We start from the raw sequence: 19959 nt of genomic DNA, 5'->3' as shown, positions 1-19959 counted from the left end.
CGAGCAGTCACCTTAACACTGTAGTAGAACATTTTGGAGGGGTGATTGTTAGTGTTCTAATTGTTGCTTTTGCTTTGCAGACCGCCACAGAAGACATTCGTCGACAGCATCAGCAGTAGACTCAGGACCTGCAACATGCGCTAGAACCTAATAAAAACGACAATCGCTTCGCTTTGCCTACCTGCTTGTGCAAGTTCATAGTACGGAACGAAGCTCCTCTCTACAAACCTCGTTTGTCTAGACCGTCTTAATTGTTATAGAACAAACAGTGTGTGATCCCGAGTCGAGTTTATTTTTTATACACAAGAAGCGTGATAGTATTTTAATAGTTACTCGAAATGGACAATAATTCTACCTGATCTAAAGTTAATTGAACCGCAATTCTAATTGGATTGTACCGCCGTCGCGCCACGTCCACACTTTGAACTCGCGTCCAGTTTGTATTTTAATAGTGTCTTTGAAATCACTTTTGGAAAATTCGTTCTGTCGGTACAATGGCTATGGTTAACATGAATAATCTTTTGAACGGGAAAGACTCTCGCTGGCTCCAGCTGGAAGTTTGCAGGGAATTCCAGAGGAACAAGTGCTCCAGGCCGGATACCGAGTGCAAATTTGCACACCCTCCAGCCAACGTCGAGGTCCAGAACGGACGTGTCACAGCCTGCTACGATAGTATTAAGGTAAGTTTTTTCTTTTAATTTTTTCAACATACCAATTTATAAAGAACGCAGCCATACAGCGACATATCAGAAAACAAAACTGCAGGTACTAATTTCATTAACAGATAAAATAAGGAAAGTTTTCGTATAATTTCACTGTTACATCATATACGTGATAATTATAAAATACATAGCCAAAAAATAGGAGATAGGAACATTTCAATTTTAGAAGAAAATGCAAAACAAGAAAGTTGCAAAAAATAAAGTACTTTTAGTTTATTTTAAAGATATTAAGTTAGTCCAAATAAATTCAAACAATTTTCTAAAATGTATTAAACATGTAAAATTAAGTAAAAATGCGAGGGCCCTATATTTTTAAATAAAGTTGTACTGCCAACATCTTTTTAACAAAAAAAGTTACATATTTTAAATAAAATGCAGCATAAGTCACTAGAAATCAATTACAAAATAGCGGTGATGAGGGGACAATCACCATTAAACATGCCATTTTCGGGAACCTGATGGATTTTTCTGGAAGAACATCCCAAACAAAAGCGGTCTAGTAATCTGCCTTGATTTTGAGAAAATAAGAAAAATGATAAGAGCATTGCTGTTAAAATCCATTTTCTTTCAAATAGTGGTTTACATTTTACTTTTATTATTTTACTCTAAAAACTTTAGTTGTATTTTCCTTAGTAACCCTTAATAAGGTAATGGATTGGTAATATTTGATAGCACTTCATGGCATATTTTAGTACATCCGCATCTCTTTACAGTAACTAAAAAAGTATGTTTTGATTTCAAAATACCCCAAATACTGAAATTCATGGGGTTTAAATCTGGGCTTCGTGCGGGCCATGAAAAAATAATAAAATAATCTTTAGTTTTTTACGTAAGTAACTACAAACTTTTATTTTATTTTATTTTATTGCATCCAATAGAAAAACAAGAAATAAATCGAAACCGGTTAAATTTATCGACATAAAACAAGTATCCCTTATTTGTGAAAAATAGATAGGAGAACAATATTTTGCTATTAAAACATTCGTACACACACTGATAAAAAAGTTATAACCAGTTTTTATCAACCAAGAGTACATTTCGTAGCGCCCTGTAGCGTCTACAGCAAAATTAAGTACGGATTTGTTTTTCTCGTCCCCGAAAATCCCCTATTCCAAATTTTCAAAAGAATCCTTTGAAAACTTTCTAAGAATTTTAAGAATTTCGAATTCAAAATTTGAACTTTAACACCCTGTAACTTTTTTATTAGCCACAAATGGACCAAGGTAAGTTTGGCTTAATCGCATTATTTTGATGTAAGGAATCTACCCTTGCTCTGTGTCCCATTAATTTCGGGACACCCTGTATATTCAATTCATTACACTATCCGCAAGTTTTTACCGTCTTATTTGTTATGGATACTGATACATAAAAAGTTATTTTCGTCCCGAGATAATAAACAAACAATTTCCTTCCGTGCGTCAAGCAGTTCAAAATATGTTTATTTTGGAATGCACCGAATAAATAAAGGGACAATTTCGTCACAAATAATTGAAAATTGCGCTTTAACGAGACGATTAAAATTTGTTTGTCTGCATTTGTTACGATTTTCGCTCGGATTTTCATTATATTACGCAATTATCTGGAGGAATTATGTTCTATACGGAAAATGTGAAACTGGGACAGGGTTATTTTTAGTATTTATTCAACGGGTAAATCATCGAGGAGTAGCGCCACCCACTCTCAATAACAAATAACGAGGATTAGAAGAGTTATTTCCATCGCCACGAAAGAAAAATATTAAATGCAAAATTGAGGAAGCCTCTCATTTGACCATTGAATTGCCAGCCTATCTTCCAGACAGAAATTAAGACATGCATATTTTATGTTCACATTAACAGCCTCCACAGATAACGGCAATAATTTTTTCTCCTTCCCACGGCGAGAGAGCCTTACTGCAAGGTTCAATTTAGAAGCGATTATGCCATTTCAGTTGTAAAATGTATTGGCTGTCAGACCTTAATGGCGTTCGTAATAATTTGCAGCAACTAACAGTGACTAATAACGCTCGTTGCGAGCCCGGAAAAATACTGTGTACCGCTGATGACGCTATTTTTTATGTATCTAGGTACATTGTCTGGCATTTCGAGTTGAATCACCTCTGCGAATGGTTTTTTTCGAGTTTTTTTTGTAGCAAAACCGAAAAATCATATTTGGGGGTCTATGAAATTTCGGCAACTTTCAAATTTAGCTACCGTTAATTTTTAAATTGCCATGTTAGGAGACTTTTTTGCATTCGGGATATTTCCAACAAAACAAATGATGTATTTTTATGCATTTTTTATTAAACTCCCATTTAGCAAAACTTAGTTCATATTGTTTATGATTTATCTAAAAGTATGCAAATAAAAAAACATACAAATATTCCACGGTAAGGTAATTTTTATCAGGGATTATTTTACTTGAAATGAATGTACTGTGTGTATTGGCTTACAGTTTACATACGAGAATGTGATGATTCCACATCTTTTCCATATGTAGGTATTTCAGAAACATTGCATTTAATTTAAAATTCACCTTAGCAGGCCCATATTTCATATAACAGTGTCCTTTTTAGAAAAATGAAGATTCAGAATTCGTAAATTTTATTTCTGAAATTTAATTACATTTCAAAAAACAAATTATGTTGGTTTACATGCAATATCACTTGTGTTTCAATAAGCATCAAAACGTATTTCAGACAGCAATAATTTATTGTTTCCCACTCTCATCTACTGTAGATTTTACATGAAGCTGTAATAATGCTATTATAAAAGTCATTTAATACTTGTAGATATGTATTTTTTAAAACATATATCATGACATTAAAATAACTTTAAAAATGTAAACAGTTATTCCCATAACACAGTGTTTTAATATTTTCTAAAGTAACTGTTTTGAATCACAGTCGTCGCATTGTGAAAATCATGTAACGAGAGTTATGGTTATTGGTTATGCTACTAAATGCTACCAATAAATCACTTGAAATAACCAACTACTAACTTTCCATTGAGCTTGCTAAAAGTCAGTATGTCATGTATCATCTTTTCTAATGCGGTCAATAAATAAAAATGTAATTAGGTACATATTACTATTGATAAGCTTACTCAAACCTTAAATACCAATCTCTTGGAAAAATTGCCAGAAAACTGTAAAAAAGACAGCTAGATAAAAAGTTAACTTGCTTTTGATATTTATTTATTCAATCCATTTATTTTTATGATAATAGGATGTTATTGTAAAGGAATTTCCATAGTAACTTAAATTTTGACAACTAAAAACTAAAAATTCTGATGACAGAACAAAACATATTTCTTTTAGAAATTCATTTAAATTATTTCTAAAAACTGTTTACGTTGCACTCTACCAGATTTACGGTAAATTATTAAATATTTTAGTTCATATCAATTTGGTTGAGTCATCAGTTATCTCTTACAACTTATTCGTTTGTTTTGTACTTAATCTGTGAAAATTAGATATTCTTATTCTTAAACACGTAAACGCACATCAGTAATACATACAGACTTTTGTGTATTGCCACAGAAGCAGACACCATACCTAATCGCGAATCAGTTTGTACATGGTGGAATGTTTTAATTTATCTCCATTTTTTATTTTTGATTTATAAGAATATTTTAAAATTTCAAAATAAATATGTCAAATAAGTTTTAGATATTAAAATTTTACCATGATACTTTGTTTTCTGTCTTTTTTCCTACGAAAAGTTAGGCGAATTATGACTTAGTTATTTCAAGTGATTTTCAATCCATCATTATTGGTTGTTTTAAAAAAAAATTGAATATACTCATACATGCATAGTAGGCTGATTTAAAAACAAATTGACTATTTTTTTTTTCCAAAATCCCCTCTGAAATAGATTCAGGGACATGGGAAGGGATGCCTGTAAAAATCGGAACTCTTAATATTAATATTTAGAGGTCGCGCATTATGATTTTCTATTTTCCATTTAAATAACATGGGAAATATTGTTTTTCAATTTCAAAATTCTATGTCTTAAAAACCAATAAACTGATTTAAATTACCGAAACATATTCTTGTAGGGAATTGAACGTTTTATAAAAAATGTTCCTTATCATTTTTTGATAAACCTACTCGTACAAAATGATTAAAGTTATCATGAAATATTATAAAAAAGGCATTTAAAAGTCAAAATTGATAAGTTTATCAAGTCTTTCAAATTAATATGACTGAAACCCCCACAATTTCTGGGAAGAATCGATTAAAATCCTTTTTATTGTATTAAATAGTATTTGAAATTTTTTTAAATTATTTCTTTACTAATGATTAATGACTTCAGTTGTGATAATTTAAAATTTTCCACTTGATAAACTTATCAATTTTGACTCAAATGCCTTTTTTTTATAATATTTCATGATAACTTTAATCATTTTACCTGAAACTGGAGAAAAAAGTGTAATTATAACATAAATTTAACTTTGAATTTGAATAACTTTTGTACGAGTAGGTTTATCAAAAAATGATAAGGAACATTTTTTACAGAACGTTCAATTCCCTACAAGAATGCGTTTCGGTCATTTAAATCCGTCTATTGGTTTTTAAGATATAAAATTCTGAAATTGAAAAATATATTTTTTTTAAATGGGAAATAGAAAATCGCGATGAGCGACCTCTAAATATTGATATTAAGAGTTCCGATTATTACAGGCATCTCTTCTCACATCCGTGAATCTATTTCATAGGGGATTTAAAAAAAAAATAGTCGATTTATTTTTAATCAGCCTAATGCATACCTTTCTAGTAAACATATACGATCGAGGTATTGAAAAAAATGGTGCGAAATTATTGTTTTAAGTATTTATTCTTACGATTTATGTTTTAATCTCAAGTGAATCTGATTTGCAAACAATTGTAGTGCGAAGTCTGTAATTATAAGCAAAGCTTGGCCTTAAAAAAATGTAAACCCTCGTGTAGGTAGAAAAAATGGAAATGTTGTTAAATTATTCCACGTTTTATGATTTTTCATGAAATTGAGAAATTATTTATTTCCGCGAAAAGTCTACACAGATGCAAAATTTCAGGTCGGTACATCTGTGTCCGGGCAAATGTAATACAGCCGAAAGCATGATTTAGGCGTTTCCATTCAGCTAAGACCGCATCGTCGGCTTTTCCCCTGTCAAGATTCTTTTTATTATTATTCTAGCCTTTCATCCTGCAATTTAGCATTCCGACCGAGAGATTTATTCGAGGAAACATGAAGCAATTGTAGGAACATTGAAATAATAATCCGTGCGATGATGACATTACCGAACAATACTTGTCACTGTCAGCTATATTTCCTCTCCACAATTTGATATATCACCAAATTGGAAGCTGAGCTGCCATGGAGATGGCGAACCTATTACGTTGCATACAGCCAAATCTCTCTCCTTTAAATTCGTCTTCCAATTAGGCGGGATTACGATACGAAAATTTCCGCTGCCTTTTCGTCAGGCTGGGCCCGAATGCCGCTTATAAATTTTTAAGCGTGTTTTTTTGTTCTGGCAGCAAGTGAAGCGTGCAGCAAATAATGTACAGGATCGCTTTGCATTCAGCGAACGTATCCGACTTATCCACTCGACTAATGGCATTTCTCTTGGAGCCAAGGCCAAGAATTAATTGGCAAATATATCAGCGCAACGAACCGAACCAGTGGATTTATTGTACGTCCGAAAGTGAACCTACCAGACTAGCGCATTGTGTCACGCTCTTAATGGCTATGGTAAACGTTAACAATGTTACTGAACATCCTGCACCGGCAAAAATGCTATTATGATAACGTCGCGTTTATTATAAGGCGAGGGATAGATATTTTTATTTCCACCATGGCCGGCTATAAATAGCCGGATTTATCATCGATACGAGGTTAATGTAATTAGTAGCGCGCATCAGTATTTATTAAACTGGACTTGTAGCGTACGAGTACGGATATCGATCGCATGTGTCGGGTTGTTTATACCCCACGGCTTATTAGATTTAAATGGCCAGACTGTTGTATGGAAATTATAGATACAAGGCGATTCATAAAACTTTCCGACCAAATGACATTAAAATGGGACCTGAAACAGAATATTTTCAAAGCAATTGGAGACGATGTTGTATTAAAATTCTATTTTGCGGCGATTCAAATTTAAATATCAAATTATTACCCTCCATATAAATTTCGCAAACTTATTAGTAGGTAAATGACATAGGTAGGTAGCCAGATTATGTTAAAAATTAGGAAAATATCTCAAAAGTTGGAATACAAATTTTTTTCTAAACAAAAATGGGGAAAAAATTAAGAAATTCTAACTGGAAACACTTAAAGTACGTATTAAAATATTTTTTCAGATGTATTTTGCTGAAATAAACTTCAGAGTATGAAAATATGACATTTTAATCAAAATATATTCGAGATCGGCATGCTCTTTTTCAAATTACTAGATCCCAAACAAATTAACAAAACGCGATTTATGTAATTTGTTATTTAAAACAAAAAAAAAACAAAAATGTATATTATTCACGAACAACAGAAGAAACAAAATATTTGTTCACTTTAATAATAAAAAAAATCAGTGATTTTAAATCTAATATTAAAATAAAACCAAAACAAAAAAAAATATTGTTTTGCAAATTCATTTAAAGGTAGATTTTCAGATTCCATGCCTGAATTCTGATTTTGAATATTTATCAGCTTATCGTAAAATGGTATAATGATTTTTTTTATTTAAAATCGTTTCTAAACGTTATTTTTTAAATATGTAGGTAATATACAGGGTGTCCCGAAATTCATGCAACAAAACTTGGTCATAGATTCTTAAGAGAAATTTAGGGGACCCGTATTTTTTCTATTTGCCCCCTCTTTCGGAGTTAACAGCCCCCTGAAATCTGCCCCTAAGAAGTCTTTTTTATATCTCAAAACCATATTGTACGAGAATCACTAAATTTGGTATACAGGGGTTTTATGAGATGTGGAATCTCACAGTGCTNATTTAAATATGCAATCAAATTATTTTGGCTCCAAAGACAAGGGGGGCCCACGAAAAATTGTATGAAGGGGGTTCCCCGCCAAAAAGCGTTGCACCATCAGATTCCACATGTTTAGTGATTCTTGTACAACAGGGTTCTGAAATATAAATAAAAAGATTATTCTTAGGGGCGGACTTCAGGGGACTGTAACTCCGAAAGAGGGGGCCAATTGGCAAAAATAAAAAATACGGGTCCCCTAAATTTGTCTTAAGAATCTGTGACCAAATTTTGTTGCATGAATTTCGGGACACCCTGTATTATGTGACAAACATAATGGCTTTAATCGAGACTTTAAACTTTACATCCAAAATTTTAATAAGCGTTAAATTTTTAAATTTTTTGAAAATTTTTTTGAAAACCTTTTTTTTCGGGCACCTATTTTTTTATAGAAATTTTCGACGTCTGATCATAATCATTTTGAAGCCTTAAACATGAATTTGAGTCCTGTTCTAAACAATAAAACTTAACAGAAAATGTTTAAAGAAGATGTATATTCAATATAAAATTTTATTATGAAAAACATTGAACTTAAGTTAGTAGATATGTATTTCATTGAACATGATTATTATGATTTGATTTTAATTCAATGAATTGTATTCTCTAAGCATTTTAGTTTAGTCTGTATTGTGTCAATAGTAACTTAATTCATTTTTTGAGCCTAAAAATTGAGAAGGTATTTGAGAACCTTTAATCTGATCGAAATATATGTCAATATTTTTGGTCGAAATTTATTTATAGGACTACTTCTTTAAAATTTTGTTACGGAAAATTGTTTGCAAGAGTTCTGCGACAGATTTTTTTTTATTTCAACACCACTTACAATTACTCACTGACTTTTACAGAACAAAGTTTTAGGACTTTGGAATTTTATGAAAATCACTGCATTTAAGGACCTTTTTTGGTCTACAAAATTATTTGTTGTTGGCAGATAATTTTGTAATATGGACATTGCTGAATTATCTACAGAGCGTTTAAAACAATTTTTACCATAAAATGAAATCATGAGGATTGTTTTTTAAACGTAATATTATCTTCTTTTTTTTTCCATTAATTTAAAGTTAACTTAAATTTTGTTTTTTTAGTTTTTCTTGTAAAATTTAACATTTTGAATATTTTTTAGTGGAATCCTGTTGATTGATGTACCTATTAGAAACAATCGTTAACCTTTTTTTTGTCGTATCGTTCGCATGGATCAAAAAGTGTAAAAATGTTGGCAGACGTGATTGCTTTCAGAGATTTACGAGTTTCTTTTGTTTTTCAAAGTAAGCCATCGGGTAAATCCTATATAGTTTTATTATTCATTAAGCCGGCCGAGGTTTTATAGTTATTATCGAATTAAAAGTTAAAAATAAGTCTTTTATTCGAATGTAAATTTATTCCTAGCCAGTTTTGATAATCTAAATATTTACTAGATACAATCTCTACGGTTTAAACATACCTATACTTGTTTGTTAGTCAGCAGAATAATTTCATTGTTTCCACATTATAAATTATGAATGCTGTGCCTCTGTTACTGTATCCTTTGTTCGCGAGAATTGGCATATATACAAACCGTAAGACTGGAAGTGCAGTGCTGCTACATATTATTTCGGTTATCTAAGGATTTCCCTGTTGCAGAATTAGTGACTTTGCTCTTAGTACTCTTACTTATTACTCTGAATGACAAATTTTAAATATTTTCTCGGATATGTCTGAAAGTATCTCAGAAACTAATTATTTTTCTACATTATGTGACATTTTCATAGTAGAACCTGTTTTGATGTTCTTTCTTTTGGCCAACTAGGCGGAACAACCTGTATATTGTTTATGTATAAACTTATCGATATTTGTTTTTTACATTACTGTCCCATAAACAATTTTAACGTTGCTTTTGTGGGTAGTTGTTTGACTCTGTTATTGAAACCTAATTATATTTCTTAGGAATTGACATTATAGGAAGGACATTGTCTAAAAGGGCTCAAGAGAAATAGATATCTTTAAAATTTTAGTACTTACAAATAAACTGTTGATATTAATAAAGATCCTTCAGCAAAATTTGCATTGTTATACAGGGTAATTCAGTCATGTCTTTAGTTTTGAGGGAAAATAGGGAAAAATAAGTAGAATACGAATACATGATTAAAATGATTTTAAAATACATATTTTACGATGAAAAAAATATTTTCAAATTATTATTTAAAACCCTTTCTGGACCGCCCCTGACCGCTGACCCACAAAGGTTTATCGATAGTGAATCTTGACCTACCGTAATATTTGGTCATTAGTCTATCTTTTAATGCGTTTTTAATCTGTAATATACAGATCTTTTTATGTAGACACATGAATGAATAAAATATTTCTTACATTTTAAATATTAACAAGTATTATTTATTTGTTGATAAAAACAAATATATAAGAATAATTATTGTTTTCTTTTATAATGTTAGGGTACTTTAATTTAGTATTTTTATTATTGCTAACGTTTTCATTATGTTCTATAGCTGAATATGAGTTTTTAGTATTATGTCCAATTCGTAGGACGTAGGACATAATACACACTCACTCGTCTGTCCATAGCATTTTGTTAATAACGTTGAAATCCGCTGCACTTTGATTTTAAAGCCAATTACAAAATTTGGCGACGGGAAATCAGCTGTTTCGCTTCAATGTTCGAACGCTGTATAGTCCGCTGGCGCGTTCCCTATTGTGAAGTAGGCCGCCGAATTAACGAGTTATATCTGCTTATTTTTTAAAAGGTCTAGTAGTAGGTTTCAATTTTCTGTCTGTTAGGCCTTTCAAATACGTCGTTAAATTAATGATACTATGACTAAATCGTTTTGTTTTACTACGGTCCTGTGAAATGCACCATTAACTGCCATTATTCAAATATTGCCATTATATTTATAATTTATTTTTGACTGTCGTTTTTAACTTAATGAATTTTTAATGCTGTTGACAATAGAATGCCACTGCGGTAATCTTCCTTGTTCCTTGAGTGCGTTAGAAAAACATTTATTTTTATCACCTACATCAATACTTCCACCGTAGTTGCCATCGTAAGAGATGGTGGGAAATACTAATTATTTTAGAGGTCTTAGCCATGTTTTTAAAATATATGTTTATATTAGAAACAATTAAACAAAGTAAAAATTATGGGCATTTCTCCATATAATACAAAAAAAAACACAAGTTATCAGAATAGCTGAGAAGATCTATAGAACCAGCAGATCTGCTACATCTCAAACTGCTGAAGCTTCTAACAAAAGATGCATGTTCTTTTATCAATATTGGATTCAAATGTCATTTTACTAACAAAATTGCTGCTTGTTTGTCTTGCGTAACACTCGTTTCCCAAATGGAATCTTCAATGCCGGTTTGGTAACAGTTACATAGAAAATATTTTATGTAGAATTAATTGTGGTACAAAATTATTTTTGATTATTGACTTTGGCAACAAATCGCGGAATCTCGTACATCATTTCCCGGGCGGTGCGGCAGTAAATATCAGGCGGCGAAAGTAGTACGTTATGAAACTAAAACGGGCATATATTTATTCGCAATGCTGCCAACTGTTGCGCCGTGCAGCGGACGTACCCGCTTCCGCCGTGAATTATGGCATATGACGCTCGTTCATAATCCAGAGAGGTTGAACACGACGTCCTCCGGAGCCGAAGCAGCGGGCGGCGACGCCGACGCCCGAAAGTTTTGTGCGGACTGAAAAAGTCTCCGCGTCCCGTGTAAATTCACTATTTATGTAAATGTGAATTTTATCTAGCTCTGGAAGTAATGTGAAGTATGATATCGCTGCTTGACAGCGGTAAACTGTATTTACGTTTCTTTGAGGACGGAAAAAATATTTTTTTTTTTACTGCAACAGTGCAATTATCATTTTTTTTTTCGTGCTAGTGTATGTCGGTTACAGTGGTTTACATGGTTTATATATTTTCGTCATAATATGTCATCATAGATTTAGGGGTGCTGAGTATGGAAAAAATATAGAAAAAATTCTCTCACTTCTCATTACGAAAATATTTATTAAATAAAAAATCAAATTAATAGCAAACCAAAAAAAAATTTAATGATTAATTTTGCTCTTCTTTTTATAACTTTCTGGTGTTAGTATCTCTTAAAACAGACCAATAATCTACTGATATACTTACATCCCAAAAACCATTGTGTTTATCTTCAAAACTCTAAAGATTTTGGTGAAAACGCTCGCTATGCTCGTCGCTCACAGCGTCTAAGTTTTCGGGGAAAAGTTCAGGTGTGAATCAAGGAAATGTAGTAAGCAAATAATTTCTTTATAATTCTCATCTTTATGGTTTCCTAAGATAACCATTTTAAAGGAGTTCCAAACATTTTTTTCTTTTGTAAATTTAAATTAATTTACACACTCTATTAGACATTTTATCAAAAATAAACCACTTACCTGCTTTCACATAAACTAAACACAAAAAAGAAAATGTAATTTCGGGCAAATAAAAGTTAATTCTCGTACTAGCAATATACATGATAAAAAAATTTTGACCACTACCTTTTATTAGGAAAAAGTAACAGAATATGAAAATAAGGATTTCACCTGAGCACCTGAGATATAGATAAAATATGTTAAAAATGTGCAAACTTGTGTTATTATTAAAGATATCATTGGATATGTGTTGTTAATCCTCAAAACAAATTTTCGATTCTCTTAGTTTTGGAATTATTAAAAAATAAATAAATACACATAGGTATGCAAATAAACATTTCGATATTTTCATGGTTTATAAAATAATTTCATAGGTCTGAAAATATCAGGAAAATACTATTCCAATAAGGTTGCTGACCAAATTTCAAAAAGTAGATAATATAATTCTACACGTACTGATTAGTGTCTATGCACAATTAAAGATTGAGAAATGCGTTGGCACAGTTTTAAAATAATTATTTAAAACTGATTTTTTGTATGTATTTCAAAACGGCTGTGACGTCATAAGGGGTACCTTGTAGTGAAATTATGTGTAGATGATTGCGTAAAAGAAAAAAATTGGAGGAAGAAGATGCTCTGTCAACACTGTCAGTAGTGTCAGTCTGTCAGTGACATTGTCGCATAAAATATTTTCAAGTCTATTATTTTTATTAAGTAAAATTATTATTTAGTAATAATCATTTAATATCTTCCTTCCCTTAGAATTAAAGCAGAATGTGTGAAACGGGATTTGTGAAAACTACTTTGAAAATTTTACCGAAAATTGATATTTTTATGATCATGAATTGAATTTTTAAAAAGAGACAACCGTTTTAATATTGGCGAAATCAGAGGTATAAAAGCAGTCAGGTAAGGATTAATATATTTAATGAATGATTTTATTGTGTTTATTTATAATATAAATAATAAATAAAAATACCTATTTATTTACGGAAAATTATAGTGCAGTTCGGGAGTCTTATGGAGATAATGCAATTGATAGACTGCTGTCACTAGTGTCACTACTGTCACTTTTGTTTAAAAAACAGGAAACAGGGTAACAGGGTTTGATGGACAATTTTGATATATTTTCTTCTTCTTCAAAATTATGTAATAGGATCGCTACTAGCTTCTTGTTCAATTGCCCCTTATGACGTCAGACTAGTTTTTAAGTAACACAAAAATTCATAAATGATTTCTACCACTAATTTGTCATATATTTAAAATTTGACTATACAGGCAGGTTTTTTTATATAAAATCTTTGTACCAACAACAATTTGTATATGGTTTGTTTTTATAGTCAACAACCCTATTATAATCAGTCCCTGATGTTTGGCAAAGTGCTGTTACTGGATGTCTGGTGGGTTCCACTAATATAATACTAGCTGTTTACTAGTTATTGTAGCTCTCAAAGTGGTTGCTTTCCGCAATATCATCAGTTTAAAAATATTAACATTTAAAAGCACATTATCATTTGTTTTTGAATTATTGAAATAAAGTCTAAATATATTAAAAAGATATCTAAGGACAATTTTGATTCTTTTTCAGTTTTTTGCTTTCTTTTTTTAACTCAAGGGTCTTAAGTACTTCTTAAATTAAAGAGCACGTTTATCAACATTATAAAGGAAAATGTTTCTTAATAATTTAACTGGAAAGACAAAATTTGCTGATTTTGTATGGTTTTTGAAGGAACGCATTTAAGAAATAAAATTTTTCGTTGTATGTATATTTTTAATCATGGATTTTGTTTCGATACGAAGATTCTAGATTTTGCCAAAATAAATGTATGCTGTTAGAATTTAGCTAAAAATTTCACATAATCAGTAGATGTAATTTTTAAATTTCGATTGATTAAACTAATGCCACTTTATCATAAACTAATAGTCTTCCAGTATGTCAAAGTTGCTCTTATTTGATATTCAGGATAAAAATTATTAAGTTGTTTTTTTCTAAAACAGATAGGGTATGTCCCTTTTGGTGTAAATTGTAATTTGGCTTACAAATTTTCAAAATAATTATACATTGTTAAATATTCACGTGAGTGATACCTACAGACAAAAAAATTGAGAAATGGCTGTGATTGGAAAATCAAAACTGATAGCGCAAATGTAAATTTGCATAATCTGGAAAAATATTCAGAACTTCTTAAAAACTCGGAAATATTGGAATATTTTTGTCAAAATTTGATATACACCCTGTGCATTGCCTGAGCCGTTTTTGCTTATTGCAAAATGCAATATAGTATAATTGTAAGTTATTTTTATTCTTCTTCTACCGTTGATGCAGCTTATATTTTTGATATTTAGAGCACTTTTTCAAAGTTGAATTATGAATTTATCAAATCATTTTAGATGCTGTTGCAGTAATCTTGTTTTGATTCAAACTATCGTTAAATTAGCCCGCTAAATTAGTCATTAATATCATCCCTGTCGTAAATTAACTTTTCTTCCGCGTCCACCTCTTGTGTGGAACACGAAAATCAGGTCCTCGCGGATCTACCTGCAGGTGAAGTATCCCTTTCCGGGCCGGGACCGGAGCGACTAGTCCGAAACCGGCCTAGTAACATAGAGCATTCGCGGGAGTAGCGATAGCCTTGGAAACTCGGACATCCGCTAGGCCCAGAGGCAGACGAGGACGTAGGACCGGTCTTCGCAGAGGTCAATCGGTGTATCTCTTCGGCGGTTTTCTTCCTCCGCCGCGTCGCGAACCGGCAGCGAGGATGCGTCGAACAAAGACGCGTACCACCACGTTCTCGTACTTAGCCTTACAAGCGAGCAGATGTTGCGGGAATTCTTATTAAAGATAATGTAATTGGTGCCTGAGGTATTTAAGTTGTTGATGGTAGTTAAAACGTTTGTTGGGTGTAGCTATTCGTGTTTTTTGTGACAGTCTGTTACGTCTTATTCATATTCTGCTCGCTATGAAATGAACGCTGGAAAGTGAAGAAGTATTTGATGGCTAGACATTAGATCAGTCGGTGAATAAAAAATTAAGTGCTTAAGTAGAATGATCGAAACGGAAATGTGACAGATTTAAGAACAGTGTTGAAAATTGACGCAGTTGTAACACTTGAATATAATTTATATCGAAAATACAACAAAGTGTAATTTGTGTCACAGATTACAAAGAGATGTACTTATTTAAAATTTTGTGTTTATTTTACTACAATTTTGTGAAATATGCACTTTCTATTTTGCCTAAAGTTGCACATAATTGTTTTAAAATTTCATAGATTTTCGATGAAAATGTCTCCATCTTGCAGTTTTTGCTATCACGCTATTGTTGGAAATTATAAAAACCTTTGCAAATGTTTACTAATTTTATACTATAGGTACTATTACACTTACAGATTTTATTTAAGCAATAATTTCTTTAATCTGTAATTGCAATAGGGGCACACGGAATCAGCGACCCCGAAAACCTCCGTATACCAAATTTGGCGCGAATCTGGTATTTTTTGAAAATTCGAGATATTTGACTTTAATTGAACTGTTTTTTTTTTGAGGTTAAAAGAAGAACCATCAATTCTGACCGCAGATTCACGTTCAACGGTGTTTTAACCATATAAATGCATATATTTGAATATAGAAAATTAAAATGTATTTTTCCTAGCCCTTTTTCGTGAATTTTTATGTTTTTTGAGATTAGGAAATTCCTGTGATGTGATAGCTCAATTCTGACACCGGATTCGTTATAACATATGTCGCATGAAAAGTACAAACATGTCTACACATATACAGAATTAAAGCGGATTAGGTAGTAACAAAATAAAGCACAAGTACAACAAATAACTTGTGGTGTATCCACAATGTGTGTGTGTATTGTGTCTATCCATAGAGTTTCTTCTTTAGAATTGTATTGTTGTCAAGTTCTACAGTTACTGATTATTTTGTAATTTATTGATTAGATTTTGTTAGTTCTGGTAACCTATTTGATGTACCAAATTACTTTAAGTGGTTGCGAGAACTGTAAATATGTCTGATACAAATAAATGCAAAGAACAAGTTTAAGTTTTTATGGAATTATAAATTTATTATTTTTTAATTTATATCATCCTGAGTAATCCTCTCAATAAACTCTTACTGATATCTTCAAGGTCAGATCTATCCCAATAGTTTCTATAAATAATTGCAGATGTTTTCACAATATCTTGGTATGTGCTATTTATCAGGACATTATAATTTTACTGCAATGAAAGTGGTAAATTTTTGATAAAATTATACGAAAACGCTTTTTTACACTATTATAATAAATGTGATAAATTTTTGCATAATACAAATAACCACAATAATACAATTTTTTTTATCAAGTATTTTTCCGTGCAATTCTTTTTAATAACCTCATGGTCCCAATTTTGGACACATAAGGTATTTTCCCATAGAAATTTAAGGTTTATTATACATTTGCGATTTTGACTTACATTATGACCTTTCTAGGCTAAGAGGTAGTCGTGGAAAAGCAGAATAGTTTCAGTAATATCATCACTTTTATCTGGATATGTCTTCCTAAACAGAAGAAAGAAGATAGATCGCTTCCAGTTGTTTTTGGATTTTATGGAATTGAAATTACCGTATTCCAACCAACTTTTTGAAAGGCAATAGCACAGTCAAAACGAGAAACATTAAATTTCAAATAGAACCTTATACAACTAGAAATTTAACAGTTGGATACAGAAGAGGAAAAATTGGGGAAAAAGACTTGTTATTCCTTTTCCGAACGAAAAAATTGAAAATAATTTAAAAATAAGAACAGAACAAACAAAACTAAAGTAAAGTAAAAATGAGTATTATAATTTGCTGGAATAAACCTCAAATAACATATTTTAATGAAATTTATATTATGTATTTGTGATCGAGATAATCTCAAATCTTAAATTAGTTGAGTTCATGTACAAATGAATAGAATTGAAATGTATTTTTTAAAAACAACTACATGAAATAATCTGAATTGTTCGTGAATAAATAGCTATTAGAACCAACATATTTTTAAGGAAAAAAAAATATTGTTTTTTTAAAAAAAATTCAATATAAAAGCAAACTGAAAATTCGAGATCAAGAAGTAAATTCAAATTCACTTCAGAAAAGGAAAATCTTCAGGGTTTATGTCTAAGTCTAAGTCTAAGTCTTCTATTATGATGCTTCTGAATCTTCAAATTTCAGAATAGCATGTTCTTGATGATCCTAATCATATTCAAAATTATTAACTTCTAAGCGGAAATAGCCTCATGATTTTTATTGTTAATATAATTTCTAAAGATTATTTCTTTTAATATGACAAACATAGTGATTCTAATAACCCCTTATATTCTGTAGATACAACAAAACTAGATCAATTTTTCTTAATTATTACGAATTTTAAATCTCGATTCGCAATATATGATTTAAATCTGATGAATGAAAACATATTTTGACATAATTGACATCAGTTTACCCTTCTATAGAATTAACACGATTGTAGTTTGTAACTGAAAATCTTAGAATTAAAAAAAATAAATATTCTCGAAAAAACAAATTTATTCTAAACTTCTCCGGGCACGGTTTAGTTGTTAGCTGTTAGCACAAATGCGTTTGTATTATTGAATAAATTTTCGCATTCCAAAAAGACCGCAGATTTGTCGCTGTTCTTTTTTTGGTAGGTAATTATGGAAATGACTGTGCAGCCGACAATACAGTTAACAGTTCGGATAGTTATTCGGATCCTTAATTAAAATTCTAATATCGCTAATTGAAACAATATCAGATGCCGCTGCTACCTAAAATTGGCTTTATTGATACTGTCTCCGCCTAATTGCAAATCGATGCCCGTATAGCCGGATAGCCGGGCGATATTGTCTCTATAGATTTTTTTTCAGCCGTCGTCGAATTGGTTTGTTTTCATCTCTCGCTTTCAGCGATATCGGGGTCCTCCTAAAGGAATTTCGCCGTTGCTTTGCGATCTATTTTTGTCGCCGTAGGGATGCCGGACTTCTTTGTTTTCCACCCCTTCGGATCTGCATGTGTTTCCGTCGCCGTGTATAGAGTTTGCATTGGAATTGAGATGACCCCTTTCGGGGAGACTGTGTGAAGCCTACGTTGCGCTGGTCAACGACAGATGTCCGGTGAGGAAGCACTTAATGATATGTTTAGACACCCCAACTCCGTAACGGAATATACTGGCAAGGAGGAATTTATAGGCCAGCCGTTGAGATACTTTCCCATGAAAGCCCAGATATCAAATAAATCACCTTCATATATTTTATTATTGTATTAATATAGCATTATTTATTTATGTATTTATATATTTCTGAATAGTGCAACTCAAATACAATAAGCAGAAAATGGTTGAGAATTATGCAGACAAATATTGTTGGAAACATTTACAAAAAAGTAATATTTTGCTGAAATCATGTAGAGGTTTTTCAACATGTTCCAAAAATGTAATGAAAAAATAATGAATTTTTTAAAATTATTTTTAATTTATAAACTGTTTCACACATTGCGTTGTGACTAATCAAACATCATTCTTTATAGTCCAGGAAATAAAGCACAAAAAGAGCCGAAATCTCCGAAATTTTTCAATCAAATCGTATCAAGATGGGTTTTGTTTGCATTCGGTTTCTAAAACTATGTGAAAAAAAATGTAGCAACTTTTTTTTGTCACTTAGAAAAAATTCATAACTCGGTTAATAATGCCTGGGTCCTGGGGGTTTTCGTGGTCACTGATCCCGAATATGACCTTCAAATTGGTCCATCGCCGACCTGGAGCTTAGGATTGATGATGAACGTCATCTCCGAGGCTTCTCTTGAATTTCAGTCTTAAATGCAACGAGACTTGACACCCGGGGGTTTTTTGGGTCGCTAATCTGACGCCGGCAAGCACCCCCCCCCCCCCCCCGCGGACACCTGGTGCACCGGAACCTGGACATGGACGTCATCTCCGGAAGTTTACCTGTAAAATTCGCGTAAACGAGCCGAATTAGTTTCAAAATATTAATAATACTTGGTATGTAAAACATTTCTTCCATTTCCGGTGTGCCTCAGGGTTGCGTTCTAGAACAATTATTAGATTATTGCTTTTAAATTTTCACCATTGTTAAACCTTATGTCCTATGAATTAAAATTAATATACAAATATGTAACATTTAAATTTCTGTGTCCATTTAAACGAACTTCATGAAAGTGACAGAAATATATTCTTCGAGCTTTAGCTTCTCCTAGTGAAATCACGAATACGATATTTATTTCTTTTTTGTTTGACAAATTTTAAGTAAAGAAGATATGAGGGTAACTGACGACATTACCTTTTGGAAACACAAAATTGAGGAAATCATTCGGTAACACCGTTGTCACGGATAATATTTGACAAGAATATTTTACTAACTCATGTTTAATAAATAATTAAATTTATTTTCTGTCGTTTTTACTACAAGCTAATTACGGAATTTAATATTTCGATTAATTACTTTTTTCGAAGTTTTCTTGGTGCTCTACACCAACCTAGCCACGAAACAAATGCATGATTATGATAATATTTCGTCAAGATCTGTATTTTTCCAACTTTACCAAATGATATCCATGTTTTATTGTCACTTTGTGCAGCGAACAAGATAGATAATGATTTAAGAATGTTAAACCTGATATGAATTAAAGAAATGAAAACCATCAGAGGTACATTTTTATTAGATTCTAGTACTATAATTTCACATGTGTAATATGATTATTTGTTCTACACAAACGCAAATGCAGATATTTGGAAAAACAAGGGCTGTAGAAAACATCCAAAATTATAGATTCGTAAACTTTTCCAAATGGTGGTCAAACTAATGT

The 19959-nt window shown here is 31.6% G+C and overlaps 1 protein-coding gene across 16 annotated transcripts in view; it reads left to right on the top strand.

Annotated features, from left to right (window-relative positions):
- Positions 1-19959, top strand: part of LOC108904398 (muscleblind-like protein 1) — a 771591-nt gene that overhangs the window by 306822 nt on the left and 444810 nt on the right. For all 16 annotated transcript variants that reach the window (XM_018706932.1, XM_018706928.1, XM_018706929.1 and 13 more), the window contains one exon: positions 81-680. In XM_018706932.1, coding sequence (XP_018562448.1) covers positions 495-680 — 186 coding nt within the window. In that variant the 5' untranslated portion in view covers positions 81-494. The remainder of the gene's footprint in view (positions 1-80; positions 681-19959) is intronic.

The sequence above is a fragment of the Anoplophora glabripennis genome, unplaced genomic scaffold (genome assembly GCF_000390285.2).
Source record: "Anoplophora glabripennis isolate ALB-LARVAE unplaced genomic scaffold, Agla_2.0 scaffold91, whole genome shotgun sequence".
Lineage (NCBI taxonomy): Eukaryota > Metazoa > Arthropoda > Insecta > Coleoptera > Cerambycidae > Anoplophora > Anoplophora glabripennis.
The sequence above is the reverse complement of the archived record's forward strand: the minus strand, read 5'-3'. Positions and strand labels throughout refer to the sequence as shown.